Source organism: Crocuta crocuta, unplaced genomic scaffold (genome assembly GCF_008692635.1).
Source record: "Crocuta crocuta isolate KB4526 unplaced genomic scaffold, BGI_CrCroc_1.0 scaffold448, whole genome shotgun sequence".
Lineage (NCBI taxonomy): Eukaryota > Metazoa > Chordata > Mammalia > Carnivora > Hyaenidae > Crocuta > Crocuta crocuta.
In genome coordinates this window covers 1,984,669-2,000,130 of record NW_027532411.1, presented here as the reverse complement: position 1 = coordinate 2,000,130, position 15,462 = coordinate 1,984,669, and the positions used below count along the sequence as shown (strand labels likewise).

The 15,462-nt window shown below is 38.5% G+C and overlaps 1 protein-coding gene across 1 annotated transcript in view; it reads right to left on the bottom strand.

Annotated features, from left to right (window-relative positions):
- The window catches only part of SLC30A8 (solute carrier family 30 member 8), a 40,339-nt gene that overhangs the window by 568 nt on the left and 24,309 nt on the right, over positions 1–15,462 (bottom strand). Inside the window, exons 3-7 of the mRNA XM_077778937.1 lie at positions 15,259–15,405; positions 11,600–11,753; positions 7,560–7,710; positions 5,742–5,847; positions 876–1,010 (exon numbers count right to left, since the gene is read on the bottom strand). Coding sequence (XP_077635063.1) covers positions 876–1,010; positions 5,742–5,847; positions 7,560–7,710; positions 11,600–11,753; positions 15,259–15,405 — 693 coding nt within the window. The remainder of the gene's footprint in view (positions 1–875; positions 1,011–5,741; positions 5,848–7,559; positions 7,711–11,599; positions 11,754–15,258; positions 15,406–15,462) is intronic.

The window sequence follows — 15,462 nt, the reverse complement described above, 5'->3', positions numbered from 1 at the left end:
GAGATCTCTGCATTTCAGCATTTGTTTCTAATCAGCATTTATATCAAGACTAGTGATAGGAACCGGGAAGCATTTAGAGCTCCCCACAGACTCTTCTTTGGGCAGCAACCTGACTGCCATCTTCTCTCCTGTCCCAAAAGTTATCAGGAGGCTGTAAGATTCCCTCCAAAGTAACCTGATCGTTTACTAGATTCTTCCATCTGCAGTGAAATATTGATGTAGTAGGTGCTATAAATAACCTGTAGCCAGATTTGAGCCTCTCTGCAAAGATGAGGACATCTAAAAAAGCATAGTCCTCAATGCCTGTCGCTGGTGCTCCTGTACCCTGCTTCTAGGTAACTTCTTGAATTATTTCTTAGCAGCCTAACATATCATTTCTAACCATCCAGTGAGTGAATCACAATTAATTCCTATTGGCACATCTTTTAACTTGTTAGCATCTTAAGGATGGGACCTAGGTCTCCTTTATTTATTTTTTTTATCTTCAGTGAGAGGCAGAGCATCTTAGACGTAGGAAATAATTCAATGAAGTTTATTGTTAAGCTCATCCCATTATTTAATTCATCGGGCACCAAGTCAAACAGGTGAGATCTAATTTTCAGAGTTGAAGACCTTGAACTTCGGGTGCCATTTTAGCTGTTTGTTCTACCCACTACCCTCTGCAGTCTGCCTCAAGGGATGTCCTCAGTATCACTGTTCTATGTCTATGATAACATTGAGAAGGGCTTTTTTCAAAGACCCTTGGTAACAGGAAACACTGTAAGGTTGTTTTGACAGGCAACAGACATGAAGGGCAGCTGTACAAAAGGGAGGGAAATACTAAGTTTATAGGGCAAGAACTGAATTTTGGCAGGGTGTTTACAAAACTCACTGACCTGCAGCAACATGAGCCGAGAGAATCACTTGGTTCATTGCTAGAGACCAGATGTGCAAGCTGTGCACAGACACCACTCCATCCACTGCTAAGATGAGCTCTTTCACGTCGTTGTAATTCACGTTCTTTGGCACACCTGACAAGTGGAAAGTGAGGGAGGCTGTTTGTTCTGTAACTAAATACAGCTCATTAACATGGCTAAATGGGGCTGCAAAATCTTCGCCAGAATATCAACTTGCCTTCCCCTTTTCTGGTTTCTTACTTTAGATGTTTACAAATTAAATTCACCTGACTCTTTCAAAGGGCTTCAAAGAAGTCACCATGCAATAACCAACAATAGGAATCGTTCTTGGTTTTCAGGGTGTGTCATTAAACCAACTGAGCTTTTTCCAATTATCTTTGCATACAGTATAAAAAAGCAAAATGAGGGAACGTGGGATTTGGAATCAAATAATTCTGGGTTAGCATTCTGATCACAACTACCATGAATTTACCCTTAGAATTTCTCTGATCCTCAGCACATCTGTAGTAGAATGAGGGTGATAAGAGCAATATGTGCACTAAGTCCTTTGAGGAGCAAATGGGAAAATATCTGTTCTTTGTACACAGCAATGCTATGTAAATAGCAGTTATCCAACAGGTCACTAACTAAACTGGGTTAATAGATGATCCTAACATTGTAAGATCGCCTGTTTCTAGAATTCTTATTTATTTTGGTACATGACTCAGGGTTTAATGTCTGGGTTATATAATGTCAGAGTTTGACACAATTCTTGCTTCTAAAGGAATGGTATGGGGCATACAGGGAGGGAGGGACCCTGACAGCCAATCAGCTATTCTTTTGGACTAAAGGAGCTGGGCTTTATCTAGCTTGAAGAAGTGAAGGCTAAGGGCAGAAGCATCTCTTTTTTCAAATACTACAAGGATTATCATTTGGAAGATGAGAGGATATGAAAGTGTTAAGGACCTTGAGTCCTTGCTTCGGCTAGAGAGAAAGCAAGCTAATGGGCAGTTAGAATTGTAAAACATATCAGTTTAACATAAGCTTTTTTTTAATCAACTCAATAGCATAACAACGATAAAGCTATTTTTTAATCAACGCAACCAACATAAAAATGATAAAACTATTTGATGCAATAATTAAATCCCTGCCAACTAACCCAAAGAGGATGAAAAGATTATTAAGGTTGACCACCTTTTGGCTTCTGCTTCAATCATATAGACATAACACAAATACCTGGTGTGTTGGTTAAAAATAAATATGCCTTAGATTCATTCCAGTCCCCCTAAAGAAAATGTCTATGGATGAGGCTCTAAAATCAACATGCTTCAATATGGTTGCTATGGTTCTCCAACTTGAATGCATATTAGTATCATCAGAGGAGATTTTAGAAATCCTGATCACCAGGTTACACCCAAGACCAATTAAATCAGACCCTCTGGGGATAAAATAAAGCATCAGTATTTTTATAGCTCATTTGGTGATTCTAACATACATCCAAGGTTAAGAACAATGGCACTAACATTTATGAGCCACTGGGCAACTTTACCTTGCAGTAGTTCTCAAGCTTGGCTGCTTGTTAAAAACACAGAAAGCCAGCTCCTACCCCATCAATGATATTGGAATCTCTGGGTATGGGGGCCCTAGGCACAAGTATTTTTTAAAACNAGGGGGGTGGGCAGAGAGAGAGGAGACACAGAATCCGAAGCAGGCTCCAGGCTCTAAGCTGTCAGTCAGTACAGAGTCTGAAGTGGGGCTGGAATTCATGAGCCATGAGATCATTACCTGAGCTGAAGTTGGACGCTTAACCTACTGAGCCACCCAAGCACCCCAAGAATAACTTTAAAGGAATAAAGGAATAGGGAATCCTTAACCCTCCTTTTTCAGGATTTAAGAACCTTGCTCATAGAAACTTTCTCCTTGAGGCTAATATAAAAATTCCATAAAGTTTGAGTTTCATTTAATCCCACTTCATATTGTTTCATGGAGGCAACAAAGAGCTAGTCAACATGTTCTTTTACTCTGTGAGCTCAGGGCACTAGAAACAAAAGAATTCTCAAATTAGCCATAAAATGGAGTCATAGGTGACATTGTTACATTGTAACATTGTTATATTGTAATGATGATAACACACCTTTATTAAGAAACTACCGTATGTCAAGGTTTGTGCTAAGTACTATATTCATAGTGATTATCTAAGTTCTAAGAACTTTAAGAGCTAATCATCAATGTTATAATTCCTATTTAATTGGGGGAGAGGAAATTGAGAATCAAAGAGGTTAAGAAGCATTGCTTAGGCTACATTGATAAGGGAGATGTCAGACTCTAAAGTCCAAGTGCTAAGTGTGAAACGTTATGCAAATAGTAGACTAAGTATTGCACCTGAAAGCTGACTAACAGGCCTAATGTGTCACCTCTGAGGAGTTTTGTTTGACCCTTTAAAGACCTATTGTCATTTGTCTATACCCCCTTCTCTATTGCCTCTATTATCTCGTTACTTTTAAGGAGAACACAATTCCACTGTTACTTTTTTTTACTCTGTAAAATAATATCAACAAGCAAGAAGATATGTTCCCAATGGCTTCAGTGCTTCATCACATACTAGCAACTTCTTTTCCTGAGGGAAAGCCTGCAACAATATCAGTGCATCCGGGAAAATACCAAAGTAGTGTTTAAAAATAATTACCCAAGTTAATAAATATATAAAAAATCACTCAATTTCTCTCATAATGAAGGAACTGCATACGGGGTCAATAAGATATAATATTTCACCTCTCACATTAGAAAAGAATCAACATTTTAATAATACTCAGTGATGGTAAGGATGTGAAGAAATGGGCGTTCTCAAACACTGTTGGTGGGAAAGAAATTGATATGACATCTTTGGTAGAAATGGCAACAAAATAAATCTTTATATATAATATATATATATGTATATATATATAAAACACAGAATGGTGTGTGTGTGTGTGTGTGTGTGTGTGTGTGCGTGCACACACACATGGAGAATGGTAATTACACCATAATTTGTGATATCATCAATAAGCAAGTACGTGCCTACAGTGGAATATTTCTACCATGAAAAAGAATAGGTGTATCTCTATATACGCTATATGGAAAGACCTCCAAGTAAAGAAAGCAAAGTGCAAAACAAAATACGTATCAATGCAAAATTTTGTTTGTATAAAAAAAGACATATATATGTGTATATATATGTACACACACACACACACACGTCAATGTACACATATTTGGGGACAACTTATCAGTAGGTGTTATCCCTGACGAATGGGACTGAAAATTCAAATGTAAAAAACTGGAGAGACTTTTTATAATTTCATACCTTTCTATATTTTATAAAACTTTATCAAGTACAAATATTTTATGCTAACCTAATTTGAAAACCTAGTTTAAAAATTAAGCATCTTCCAGGTAGGAGTTACCTGCCAGCTTCAATAATTAGCTACATTTTCCTTAAATAAAAAGAGATAATCACCTGAGAAGAGCAATACTGAGAGACAGAGAGGACGAAATATACTCATCTCTAATGTACACCCATTTGCCTTTCATCCACCTGTACATCAGCAAAGTTCGATAATAGGAACGACAGCTACAGCTTGGCACTAGGCCATCAGGAAAGGAAATGGATGCATATGTGACTTGACAAACCAAATATTGTCACCTTCAGAGAGAGGATGTTCACTTGTTAGTGACGTTTGACTCCATCTTGTGATTCATCATTGTCAGCAGCAGCATCCTCCAACAATTATGGTGCCCAAAGGAACAAAGCCCTTAAATGTGTGCTCAGCAGTGAATGCTAAGGAAATGTGGGCTTTTGTGAAGGCATCTGCACTCTGAGAGTCTGTCTGCCTGATGTCAAACGTGCTGTACAAAAAAGAAAAGTTCAAGCCAATGTCTGGATATTCTTGATCATCCAAATGCTTGGTATGATGCAAACCTCTAATTCTGAAGGACTTTTCTAGGTTCTGTTTTCAGGGCCTTCATGTAGTAACCCTTAAGTAGTATGAAAAGGTCATTCTAATGCTTCTCAAAGTGTGGTCCTTGGTCCAGCAACATCAGCATCTTGTTAGAAATTCAAATTCTCGGGGCACCTGGGTAGCTCAGTTCTTTAAGCATCTGACTTCAGCTCAGGTCATGATCTCACTCTTCGTGGCTTTGAGCCTCACATAAGGCTCTGTGCTGATGGTCAGCTCAGAGCCTGGAACCTATTTCAGATTCTGTATCTCCCTCTCTCTGACCCTCCCCTGCTCATGCTGTCTCTCTCCCTCTCTCAAAAATAATAAAACATTTTTAAAAGTCTAAAAAAAAAAAGAAAGAAAGGAAAGAAATTCAAATTCTCAGATGCTGTCCCAGACCTACTGGTTCAGGAACTATCGGGGTGGGCCCTGCAATCTGTGTTTTAACAGACCCCACGTGATTCTGATGCACTGAAGTTTGAGTGCTGGCCTGGTCTAACAAGGGTTTTAGGCAAGCCCTTCATAGTAGTTATAATGCTGCCTAAGAGATAGCTTATTCAATTTTTCTTAGGCCTTTTCCATATATATAGGGAGAAATATATATTTTTGCAATATCTCCCCCAGTGCCTATCCTTAGTATTTGTACATATTGTTTTTGTCATATACCATATCATTTAATAGTTTCTGGAGGAAAAAAGAGAAGGCAATTCTTTTTATTTGTTCCCATATGAATAAAAATCATAATATTTGTTTTCACAAAAATTCCTTATAAATTTATATTTGCCTCATAATACAAATTAACAGTAGGTTTACCTTGATGCCATTCCCTTCTGTGATTATAGAGAAGAGAAAACACTGATCCTGGAAATATTAATAAAATCACTCCTACCTTCCATGAGTAAGGTGAAGAAGTCCTTTAAGACACTGATGGTGCTGGCCAAAACCAGGATGGAAAAGACAAATGTGCAGATTGGGTCAGCCATTTTATAGTCTGGCTAGAAAATATAGGGACTTCAGTTAACCAAATTCAGGCCTTCCATGCAGAAAGTCTGATTAATAAAATGAGTAAACCTCCCTGCTTCTTTTTCTATCACCCTTTCACCTCCCTGAAACTTAACATCCAACTCAGAGGCAAGACTTCCNGGTTTATTCCGAGGTATTTTATGGTTTTTTGTGCAATTGTGAATGGGATCAGTTTCTTGCTTAATCCTTCTTTTAAGCTTTAAACTATCAGTGGCTAAAGAAATTTAAAAGTTAAATTTAAATTAAAGGAGAGTGTCCTTGAGTGTTCTTTCCAAAGGCCTGATTTGACTTTTCTCTTAATAGAAGCACATACTCTTAATAGAGTATGTGATGAAAATATGCACGAGTTTATATAACAGTCAATGGATTTTCAGCCTTCCTTATAAGATGAGAAGAAAGGATATCACCTGCCTAGAAGCTGCATATGACCAAGATCCAGGTAGAGCTTGGTCTTGGCAGACTGGGGTTGTTTCCTTTCCCTCCTCAGGATGACACATATTCGAGACAGGCATCTTTGATTAAGCCCTAAGAGTATGAGCTGAGGCCTCATTCTTGCCCTGTCTCATCATTGGAGCTATTAGCTCCAGAAGACATACCTGTCTATTCTTCTGCCCTGGATGAAGTTTTGTGTCACAGGAAAGTCCATGCATTGTTTCCTTTGAGAAACTCAAATTCTACTACCCAGCACAAGTTTGAATGATTCTGTCTTAAACTTAAGCTTTCAGTGAATATTTGCTCAATTAAATTCAGATATGTCTTTATAATTTTTATGTATGTGTTTTCATTTTTTAGTATAAATAACAAAGACTCCCTTATAACTGGACAGTCAAGATGCAAACAACAGAGCTAAATGCTCTTCTTTTCCATTACCCCTACCTGTAACCCAACCGACTTTTGTTAGTTCTTGGTACAAAAAATACAGTTCTATACTAAATGTCTGTTTAGGGTCAGAGGTTCATCCAGGATCCATCCCAACTTTCCATTAACACTCTGTTTGGGAGAGGGAGGTGGGGGGAGAATTATCTTTCCCCATTGGGGGTGATATTGGTGGGACAATCAATCAGGTGCTCTCCCTCTCCAGCCAAGCAGCAGGTATAAGACCCAAGCTAGGTCTGGTGGACTCTCTTTCCCAGAAATATGAATCTCCAGCATAATGGCAAGAAATGGAAAAAATTGGTTGACTCACTTATTTCTGCACTGGTAGCTAGGACCGAATTTGGATAGTTTCTGAAACCTAGGATACCTAATGCTGCCCTTATTTCTACCTTGATTTCCATCCAAGAGTATATCCAATAAATTTCAGCTAATAAATATATTTTCGCTTAAGTAAACTAGACATCCTTTCTGTTGCTTATAATCCAAGAATCCTAAGGTACTCATGGTTGATTGCTGTTCATCTTAACTCTATGACAAAAGGAACTACTTTCTGGAAAGACTGACAGCCCTACAATTGGATACATAGTACTTGGGAATTTGGAAAGTCTAAGGTTTTGAGCTTTGAATGTTTGTTTGTTTGTTTGTTTGGTTGGTTGGTTGGTTGGTTGATTGTTGAAACCTTGTGAAGTAGATGGTATAGACAAATATAGGCTGGCCACCTTTGTTTAAGTTAATAGTGGCAAATCAGCTTCTGTACTACCTAATCTATAAACTTACTATGGCAGTGGGTAAACTCAAACATACTCACCTTAAAGTAGATAATAAGTGCACTGGTTAATACACTGATGCTCTGAAATAGATCTCCCAGGGCATGTACAAAAGCTGCTCTGACACTGGCATTGGCTTGCAGTTCCTTGTGATTGTGTCCAGCATGTCTCTGGTGCAGAATCACACTTAGTCTGAAAGAGAGAAGGATGTTCTTAGCACCCATGAGTTTAGGCATTGAAAACCTATGCAGCATAATAAAGCAGTTGACAAGGGCATGTATTATCCAAGATGGCAGATAGTTGAAATATTGATGCTGTAAAATGTACTATTTTGGACTAGTTTTGAAAACAAATGCATCATACAAGTTTTAAATTTTTACATAAGGACATACAACAAAGGTTCACCTGTTTTCTCTTCCATATACATAATGCTACTCTGGTTCATATTAAAACTGGAAAACATCACTTCCTAGATGAAAGTATTTGACAATGAGGAGGCAAAATATCACTTATTGAGCATCTACTAAATGTCAGGCACTGAGCTAGGCTTAAAGCTGAGCTTTGGTGGGAGCTTAATTAAATATACTGGTTTCAAATGTAAAGCAGCAGAAAGGGGTAAAACAAAATAAGAAAATTTCATCAAGTTTGGATTTTTAAAAATATTTTATTTTACTTAATTTTATTTCTATGAGAATTTAAATTTTGAATAATTTTAATGGCCAATGATGTACTTGTGTATATTAGCTATTAACAAGAGACTAAAATATATTAATATATGTATGTATGTACATATATATGTAATGTATATGTATATGCAAATATATATAAAAACATATATATTTATATAGCCCTAAGAATATGAGCTGTGTTCTCATTCTCTCTATATTATAACATATTGCAAAATTTAACATCTATCCAAGTCAAAGAGAGAATATTAGGCACTATAAATTATGTACCTGATTTTATTTTGGAACAAAAGTTTTAAAAAATTATTGTTTAGTACCACACATCTCAGTCTGTTTGCTGGTAAAGTGTCTGTTAAATCTAAGGTTATAATCCACAAAGTGGAATGACTGCTATCCAGCAAGATTTGATAATAATATAATGTAAGGTTTTCAGATAGTCAATGTTTGGGCAGAAAGTCACCCTTAATTAATAATTACCATTTAAGAATCTTCAGACAGCTTAATATGGCTAGCAGTTAACATACTCTCTTTCCAGATCTATCCATGTGTGCTCATCATGTTGTCATTCATTCTTTCACTCATTTTATTAAAAAAACAAACAAACAAACAAACTTAGGGACTCTTGTATGCCAGCCACTGTTAAATACTTGTGTTATAAAGGTGAATGAAACAGACATGGTCCCCCTCCAGTGTAGCTTTAAGTATGATGGAGATGGCAGAGATTTTAAAAAGACACCCATAAATGGAAAATACTCATTTTAATAAGCCTACTAAGAACAGGTACAATAGATAATACAACAAGATGTCCGATTTAGTTAAACAAAGTAATTGAGTTGAATTTGAAAGGTTATGTTAGACTTAAATTATAAGCTGGAGGGGAGAGAATATTTCAGGCAGAGAAAACAGCATTCAATAGCCTTAAGGCTCTGTCAATAATCTTCATTCTAGAATCCCTTTGCAACTTCTGTTAGAACTTTCTGTCCTGATTTGGAGTCTACAAGGAATTGATTTATTCCCAAATGATGGTTCTGATATTTCTGTATTCAGACAACACAGCATCTAGCAGCGCTTGAAACCTATAATCCCAGTTCTGGGAGAGAACATTATAGTCACTCAGTATATTTATCTACAAATAACTACCTATTTGCCCATGGAAGTCACCACTTTTCAATTCCCTTGTCTTTCTAAGTAGGAAAAGCATTTGCAATGTTAAGATCAAAGTTCAAAAGCAGCTGTTGTAAGAAGAAAATTTGGATGCATCTATTTAGAAAGTTAACCTCAATTATCAAGGTTCTAGATATATGGGGAAGTTAGCTAGCTGTACCCTTCATATTCATGTAGCATCAACACAACCTATGTGACTATGAGTCTTGGGAAATTATTAATATTTTCATTTTCCCTGCTGTCTTGTGGACATATTGTTCTCCTTATGCAAAGATGATGTTATTGACCCCCAGTCAGCAGCACATGTGCTCTGCCGTATTTGTCTCCTTATCCTGATAGATTTGCATTGATCTCCACACACTTTTTCTCCCAGTGTCAATATGAAACACATTTTCAAGTTAACTGGATAGAAATAGGGATCTACTCAGAAATAGCCATCAAATACCACTCCTCTAATTGTTTAACTCAGAGATTTCGAGCAACAGTTTGCACGCTAAGAGGTGAGGGACTGAGGCAGGCACAAGGTATGGATATTAGAGTGCCCCAAGGAGCTTTTTCAAGATATACATGTTCAGATTTTCCTTTAATACCAGAGATTCCACTCTGCTTTCCTTAAAAGACACTGTTTAAAATATGATTCTTCCTCACTTTCAGGTATAAGCCTACCTCATCGCATGTATCATGTTGCATTGCAAGATAGATAGATGATACACAGTGTGTATGAGTCTCTTTTCGCTGCTATAACAAATTATTACAAAGCTTCTGTGGCTTAGAACAAGACCTTCTGGAGGTCAGAGGTCTAAACTGGGTGTGCAGGACTACATTCCTTCTGGAGATTCTAGGGAAGAATTCATTATCTTACCTTTTCCAGCTTCTAGAGATCACTTTCTTTCCTTAGCTCCAGTATCCTTTCTCTGCTCTCAAAGCCATCAATACAGCATCTTCCCTTCACTCTTACCTCAAGTGTCCCTCTCACAGAATCTTCCTGGTTACATTGGTCCTGTCTGGATAACCCAGGATAATCTCCCCATCTCAAGATCCATTCTGAACTTAATCACATGTCCAAAGTTCCTTTTACCATGTAAGTTAACATAGTCAGAAGTTCCAATGAATAGAATATGGAAATCTTTGGGCCATTATTCTGTTCACTACAGATGACTGATAGGTAGGTAGGTCAGTAGATCGGTGATACAGTTTTAAGTAGGGTTGTCCAGAATCAAGCTATCAANGGGCACCTGGGTGGCTCAGTCAGTTAAGTGACCGACTTCAGCTCAGGTCATGATCTCACTGCGCGAAAGTTCAAGCCCCACGTCAGGCTCTTTGCTGACAGCTCAGAGCCTGAAGACTGCTTAGGATTCTGTATCTCCCTCTCTCTCTGCCCCTCCTCTGCTTGTGCTCTGTCTCCCTTTGCCTCTCAAAAATAAATAAACGTTTAAAAATTTAAAAAAAAAATGACTGCCTAGATAAGAAAAGAGACCAAGGGGTGGAAACTAAAGAGAGAATTTAGCTAATACAGCTTAAAAAGGAGTTTTCATGCAGTCACAATGATACAAAGATAAGATAGACTGTTTTTGAGAGGAACAAATTCCCTGTCATTAGTTCTGTTAAAATATATGACACTGATGACTATTTTATGAGGATGTTGCAAAAGAGAATTCAAAAGTAGGATGGGGACTGGAGTAAATAAAATGTAAGATCCCTTCCAACCCAGCACCTGAGAACCCCTACTGTGATCATGTAACAAAAAAAACAAATAGAATGGGGTGCCTGGGTGGCTCAATTGGTTAAGTGTCTGACTTTGGCTCAAGTCATGATCTCACAGTTCATGGGTTTGACTCTCAGGTTGGGCTCTGTGCTGACAGCTCAGGGCCTACGGCCTGCTTTGGATTCTGTGTCTCCTCTCTCTCTGCCCCTCCACCACTCATGCTCTGTTTCTCTCTCTCTCAAAAATAAATAAAACATTTTTAAAAATTAAAAAAAGAGGAGGAAGTCATTTCCCATATGGAACCATCAATATGTATGAGAGTGCAGACTAGCTATGAGCTCAATTCTGGGCCTCATGGATCTAGATTCAGATCCTGGCTCTGTACTACCTCATTGGCAATTTATTCAGTTCACCATCTTCACAAATGGAAAAATCAAGCAAAACCAAACATCAACAAAAACCCCACTTTCTGTGTCCACACAGGGTTAAAGCCAAGCTTCTATGGGTGGCATGTGGGGTGACTTACAGAATGTTGGCTACCACTGCACAGCCTGAAACGATGATCATCACAGTCGCATGGATCTGGTAATCAGGGTAGAGCAGGCGCTCACATGCCAGATACACGAGCACACCAGTCACCACCCAGACGCACAGGATGGACAGCAGGGCACCGAGGATCTCTAGGGATTCAAGCACACAGACACCCATACACAGAGAATTTGTGAGTCACCTTAACCTCCCAGGAGTCATATGGCATTGATGTTCCTTGCCTCCCCCCAACCTGTCCCCCTGCAAAAAGAGGCTCTAAACTAACTAGTTCACTCTGTGATTCACAAAGCAAAAGTGTAAATGGGTTTTAGCACTAAGATGATTCACCTTAATGTTACATTCATAAGACACCAGCATCTGAGTTCATTATGCTCCATATTACTAAGTAATTTCTAGCAAATTTTTAAAGTATATTAATTGCTATCTGCCATTGCTGTTTTCCTCAGGGATTTTAATTTAAACAGGTGCTAAAATGATTGAAACTTATTAGGAAATCAAATAATGAGACACAAAGAGCAAAATGTATTTAGAAACTTAATTTCACCATAAAACATTTACAATTTGCCAGTACCGGTACCTTGTATGGAATAAAATAGTAACAAGGGAGGGCTTCAGATGGTACTTGATGGAATTGAGTTTCATTTGCCAGCCCAACGTATTATAAACACACAAGCAAGCTCAGAGTATATCAACACTCTAACTGCAATTTAAGAGCAACTATATGGAAAAGAAGTATCAGAGCGGAGACACGTGTATTAATATGTAAAGATAAGATAGTTTTTTCGGTGTGGAGTTTGGTGAGTTCCTTATAGACTTTGGATACTAGTCCTTTATCTGTCATTTGCAACTATCTTTTCCCATTCTGTCAGTTGCCTATTAGTTTTATTGATTGTTTCCTTTGCTGTGCAGAAGCTTTTTATCTTGATGAGGTCCCAATAGTTCATTTTTGTTCTTGATTCCCTTGCCTTTTGGGATGTGTCAAGTAAGAAATTGCTGCAGCCAGTGAAGAAATGGGCAGAAGACATGAACAGACACTTCTCCAAAGAGGACATCCAGATGGTCAATAGACACATAAAATGATACTCAGCGTTCCTCATCATCAGGGAAATACATATCAAAATCTCACTGAGATACCATCTCACACTGGTCAGAGTGGCTAAAATGAACAAATCAGGAGACTCTAGATGCTGGCAAGGATGTGGAGAAATGGGCACCCTCCTACACTGTTGGTGGGAATGTAACCTGGTGCAGCCCCTCTGGAAAACAGTGTGGAGGTTCCTTAAAAAACTAACAATAGAACTCCCCTATGACCCAGCAATAGCACTGCTACGAATTTACCCAAGAGATACAGGAGTGCTGATGCATAGGGGCACATGTACCCCAATGTTCTTAGCAGTACTTTCAACAATAGCCAAATCATGGAAAGAGCCTAAATGTGAATCAACTGACAAATGGATCAAGACGATGTGGTATATCTATACAATGGAATACTACATGGCAATGAGAAAGAATGAAATCTGGCCATTTGTAGCAATGTGGATGGAACTCAAGGGTGTTATGCTGAGGGAAATAAGTCAAGCAGAGAAATACAGATCCCATATGTTTTCACTTAAAAGTGGACCAGGAGAAACTTAACAGAGGACTAGGGGGGAGGAGAAGGGGAAAAAATAGTTGGGGAGAAAGAGGTAGGCAAACCTTGAGAGACTCTTGAATGCTGAGAACAAACTGAAGGTTGATGGCGGTGGGTGAGAGGAGAAGGGGAGTGATGGGCATGGAGGAGGGCACTTATTGGGATGAGCACTGGGTATTATATAGAAACCAACTTGGCAATGAACTATGAAAGAAAATAAAATAAAACAAAGAGAAGGTAGTGTTCTGCCTGCAGGCTGAGTAAAGCACATTTGCTCACTTAGGAGTTCCTTAACACTCTCCCTGATCTTTAACTCAACCTTGTAGGTAGGTACTAAAAGGCTTCGAGTGCCTAGAAGTATTCTAGAGTCAGTGGCCAGGGATCTTCCTTACCTTTGATCTTCTCCCTTTCAAAGCAGAACAATATAATGTATTGTTTCCTGGTATGGGGCTATTGTATCCCCAGCTTCAATCACTTACATGCAGCCTTCATGATTTTTACCACGTCCACATGCCATCTGTCTTATTAGCCACTTAATTTTTTTTAATAAATTCACTTTTTATACTTAACTTTTTCCTAAACAAAGTCATCCGTGAAATTATTTGTTTGACAAGCTAGTTCATTTTCACCTATATGTCTAATAGCAGTGCTGCCTAATATAGTAACCATCATCACTGTTGCTGTATGCCTTTAAATTAACATATTAAAAATCCAGTTCTTCAGGGTGGCTGGCAGCTCATTCAGTTAAGCATCTGACTCTTGGTTTCAGCACAGGTCATGATCTCACGGTCGTGAGGTTGAGCTAAGTGTTGGAGTCTCTGCACTGAACATGGAGCCTGCTTAAAATTCTGTCTCTCCCATTCACCCCCTCCTCTACTCACATACAGGTATGCGTGTTCTATGAAATAAAATAAAATAAGATTAAATTAAATTAAATTAAAATAAATTAAATTAAATTAAAATAATCCAGTTGTTTAGTAACAGTAGCCACATTAAATTGCTCTATGGCCGCATTATACTCTGTATTATAGAACATTTCTTTGAAAGCAGAGGGTGCTACTGAACAGCCCTGGTTTTCTGGAGTGTCAACCTTCATGAGCTTCCATCACCAAGATGAGAAAGTACAAGCAGTATTCTAAATTCTGAGTTATACCTATGTTTATAAAACATCCTATGTTTACAAAAGAGCTTTGACCAATAGTATCAGAAAGGGGAGAGTACATGTAAAAATTTATAGAAATGACAGGTACTCAGCCAAAAATACATGTTTTCCAAGGGTAACACTGTTCAGGGACTGAAAAGCATCTTCAGGCCACATTGTCACAAATTATTTTTATTGATGTTTATTGCCTCTCTCTCTCTCCCCATCTCCCTCCCTCTGAATGTTAAAGGAAAGGCAATTCAAAACACTTGCGATGATAAATTATTTCATGTGTAATGAGAACTTCCTCCCATTTTAAGCTTGAAAAACCACAACCCAAAATTGTCAGTGTCTAAGTTGTGGTCTGTATCTAGAGGTAACTTCCAATGCAGGCTGGCCATGCCAGCCTGTTGGCCCTCTTTGCTCTGCCCTAAATTCTCCTTCAAATTCTATTCTCTACTTACCTGTGAGAAGTTCTTCAATCTCTCTAGCTCCCTTGGGCTCTCTGTGCCTGACTTTACAAATGGTAGAAGCTTTATCCCATCCTCCCTCCCAGATGCAGAGGAACTTGATGAATGGTATCATGGCCCTTACTGTAAGCTGAGACCCTTGGGCTAGGGTGGCTGCAAAAGTGATACATGTGTTTTTATTGTTCAATTGGAATAGAGATAGCACAGTGAATCTGGCTTTTTGCCAAATCATCCTTGAGAACACATGTTTTCACGTACACATCCTTTGTATCCTGAATACCATTTGTGCCTCTAAGGGATTTCTGGACAAGGCTTTGCTTTGTCGCTTCTGTTTTTATCCTTGATTTGACCATGCAGCACTACTTTGCCATTAATGCTCAATGGGTGAACTGTACCTGCCCGGTGCCATCCAAATGTCAGCTGCTTTGAGGGGGGCTTTGATGACAACCACAAGGAGAAGAGACTGAGCAGGAAACTTGTCAGGTCAATTAAGAGGTGGGCAGCGTCTGTGACGACAGCAAGACTCCCAGCAATGTGCCCTCCTAGGGGATACAGAACATTACATGGGATTAAGAGCCCCGAAATGCAACTAGATTCAC